General features: G+C 56.2%; 1 protein-coding gene across 1 annotated transcript; it reads left to right on the forward strand.

Moving 5' to 3' along the window:
• Positions 1-2,688, forward strand: LOC149871684 (uncharacterized). Its single transcript, XM_090034634.1, has 2 exons — positions 1-35; positions 1,953-2,688. The coding sequence occupies exons 1-2, from the start codon at positions 1-3 to the stop codon at positions 2,686-2,688; spliced, it is 771 nt and encodes a 256-aa protein (XP_089890760.1).
• The last annotated feature ends 431 nt before the right edge of the window (positions 2,689-3,119 follow it).

Consider the following 3,119-nt stretch of genomic DNA (forward strand, 5'->3'; position numbering starts at 1 on the left):
ATGATAAGTATCCAGAATGTTAAAATACAGACCATGTAATACAAGAAACCCACAGACCAACATACATATCTGCACAGAACCAGCAATCACCCTTGTGAGGGAGCGGCGACTAGGGGCGGCCGTGAACCCCCTAGCGCCCCCTACCGTCACGTTAGGGTGACGTAGCACCCTCAGAACCTCGCCCGCCACGACTTTGATGGTAAGATATATAATGTGGAGGCTGCCAGTTTCCCTAATGGACGGTCTAGTTGTTCGTCCCTATTCCAGACGGGTATTTGATAAGCGTCCTGCCTTAAGGGCAATGCGTGCCTCCAAGCCTCCCCCTTAGCATGCCCCAAGCCTCGCAGCTATTCCGGGGGACGCTTGTATGGTCCCTCGCCCCTCGGGTGCCCTTGGTCTCACTCTCGGGCACCGGGGCTCTTCGCCCACCTGGCGCCGCCTTGGGTCGGGCCCCAATCTCTGGCCCGTTCCCCACGCCCTGGACCTATCATGCTGGCGCCCAGCCACTTGCTGGCGCCTCCTGTGTCGGCTCCACCAGCGCCGCTCACTACCAGCCCCCCCTGGGCCGGGTTCTAGCCGATGCCTGGCTAATCGCCGGCTCGGTCTGAGTCTGGAGCACTCTCGCTGCCCTAGCCTCGGCGCCCTTGGGCCGGCACGCTCCCTCTCCCAGATCTCGCCTCTATCGCCGCCCTAGCCTCGGCGCCTTCGGGCCGGCTCACTCTCGCCGCCCTAGTCTCGGCGCTCTCGGGCCGGGTTCTAGCCTTCTCTCTCACCGCCCTAGTCTCGGCGCTCTCGGGCCGGCTCTCTCTCGCCTGGCGCGCTAGCCTTAGCTCTATCGCCGCCCTAGCCTCGGCGCCCTTGGGCCGGCGCTATCGCCGCCCTAGTCTCGGCGCCCTCGGGTGGCTAGCCGGCCTGGCTATTCGCCGCCCTAGTCTGGGGCCTTGCCCTCGGGTGGCTAGCTACCGCGCCTGCGCTATTCGGCCCCTCTCTGGGGCCTTCCCCCCTCAGGGGCCGACACACCACGCGCTCCCTGCGCCCTGTCTCTGCCCCACTCTTGGGCCTTCCCCCCTCGCGGGGCCTGACACGCCGCGCCCCCGGCGCCCTGTCTCTGCCCCACTCTCGGGGCCTTGCCCTCGCAGGGCTAACTTCCGCGCCTCTTGCGCTCTGTCACTGCCCCGCTCCGGGGCTTTGCCCTCCCGGGGCTGACTCCGCGCCTCTTGCGCCCTGTCCCTGCCCCGCTCCGGGGCTAAACACCGCCCTTATGGGCTGGGGTCTGTAACCCCGCACACTGCACCTGTCTGGCGCAATATAATGCCCAGCCGCACCGACACTAGTGCCCCTGGCACTGTGCCTCAACTGGGCACTGGGGACCCCCAAGCTGTTGGGGAGCTCCCCTGAGGCCTCCTCGCTCCCCTACAGCCTCACCCGGTCCTCCGGTTAACTGTAACTTAATACTCAAGCCATCTGGCTATAACATAAGCAAAGGCTCCACACGCCTAATAACTCCAAGCCCCACCAGGGCCCGCAATCCTACCTCCAGTCAGGGCGATGCTGTTCCCTGCATCATTGCAGCCGGTTAGCGCGATGAAATAGCAGCCACTAACCCAGGCCGCTCAGCTCAGCCGCAGAGCTCCTGCTCCTGCAGCAGCCAGAAGGGAACTGTGTCTCAGGCTCTGGCCTGAGCTGGTTATAAAGGCCTGGCCCTGCCCCCTTCCGGTCATGTGACCACCTGGTTGCCCCTGGCAGCCAGGCACCTGGGCTGCCTGGGTGATTGGCAGCCCTGCCAATCACCCTCACAATCACGGAGCCCCTCTGTGACTCCGTGACAACCCTAAACGCACCAAAAAAGCTATGATATACAGCCAGTCCCTCACATAACACTGAATTTTTACTGAAGAGAACACCCAGGATTGCCATCTCACCAATCTTAAAAAGGCTTTCACTCAACAAAGACACTCCTGTGGAGAGATAGATCACACGTTTGAAAGAGCCACCTGGATACCACATGCAGTACTGCTGCAGTACAGAAGAAACCCCCCCACAAATCGCACACCGCTGGTTATTACATACCACCCCTCCCTGGAACCCGCATGGAAAATCCTCAAACAATTGCAACCTGTACTAGAAAGAGACCCTATTCTTAAAAAGATCTTGCCAGAACCACCCATCCTAACCTTCAAACAAGCATTGAACCTCGTTAACCTCATCACCAGAAGCAAACGTCCTCCAGCTCAGAACACACCTAATGGATCCAGTCCGTGCCATGACAAGAAATGCAAAACCTGCCAACACATCTCCACCACCCCCACAATTACTACACCCCACAACAGAGTCATCAGCATCCCTGGGTCTTACAGCTGTACCTCCAGAAATGTAATATATCTCATCCAGTGCACCAAATGCCCTAATGGAAAATATGTAAAAGAGACCAAACAACAACTGTGCACCAGAATGAATGCACACCAGAAATTTAGCGAGGACAGGAATACCCAATTACTGGTGGGGGCACATTTCTCACAAGAAAACCACTCTCTCCCCAATCTCTCAGTACTGATCCTCAAAGGAAACTTACAAAATACTTCCCAGAGACAAGCCTATGAACTCCACTTCATCAGCCTACTAGATACTAAAAATCATGGACTAAATATAGATATTGGATTTATGGCACATAACCTGCCTGACATCTAACTCCCCGGGTATCTCTCCCCATTCTCTCTCCCCCCCCCCCCGCCCCCCCCAGCCTGTCTCTCACTCATTGACTCTCAATCTACATTTTCACTGATCCCTGTCTTGTATGCATACCAACCCAGGCTCTGGCTTCTTTACTTTTCATTCCATCCAGAAAGAGCACACACCAACTGCTGAAACTTCCTTAGCCTGACGAAGGGTTTTTGAACCTGAAAGCTTGCTTAATAATAGTTCTCCAACTATTTAAGTTGATCTAATAAAAAATATCAAATTTGCCCAAAGAACCTTGTCTGCCTATGTCCGTAGACCAAAATGGCTACAACCTACACCCCTGTAAGTTTCATATTGTTATCCTTAAATTATAGTGGCAGCAAACCAACAGATGCTGGCAGATCTTCTTCCACAGCAGATCTTGAAGTGGTTCTAAACTG

Source organism: Crocodylus siamensis, chromosome 2 (genome assembly GCF_052110815.1).
Source record: "Crocodylus siamensis isolate JL-2025a chromosome 2, ASM5211081v1, whole genome shotgun sequence".
Taxonomy (NCBI): Eukaryota; Metazoa; Chordata; order Crocodylia; family Crocodylidae; genus Crocodylus; species Crocodylus siamensis.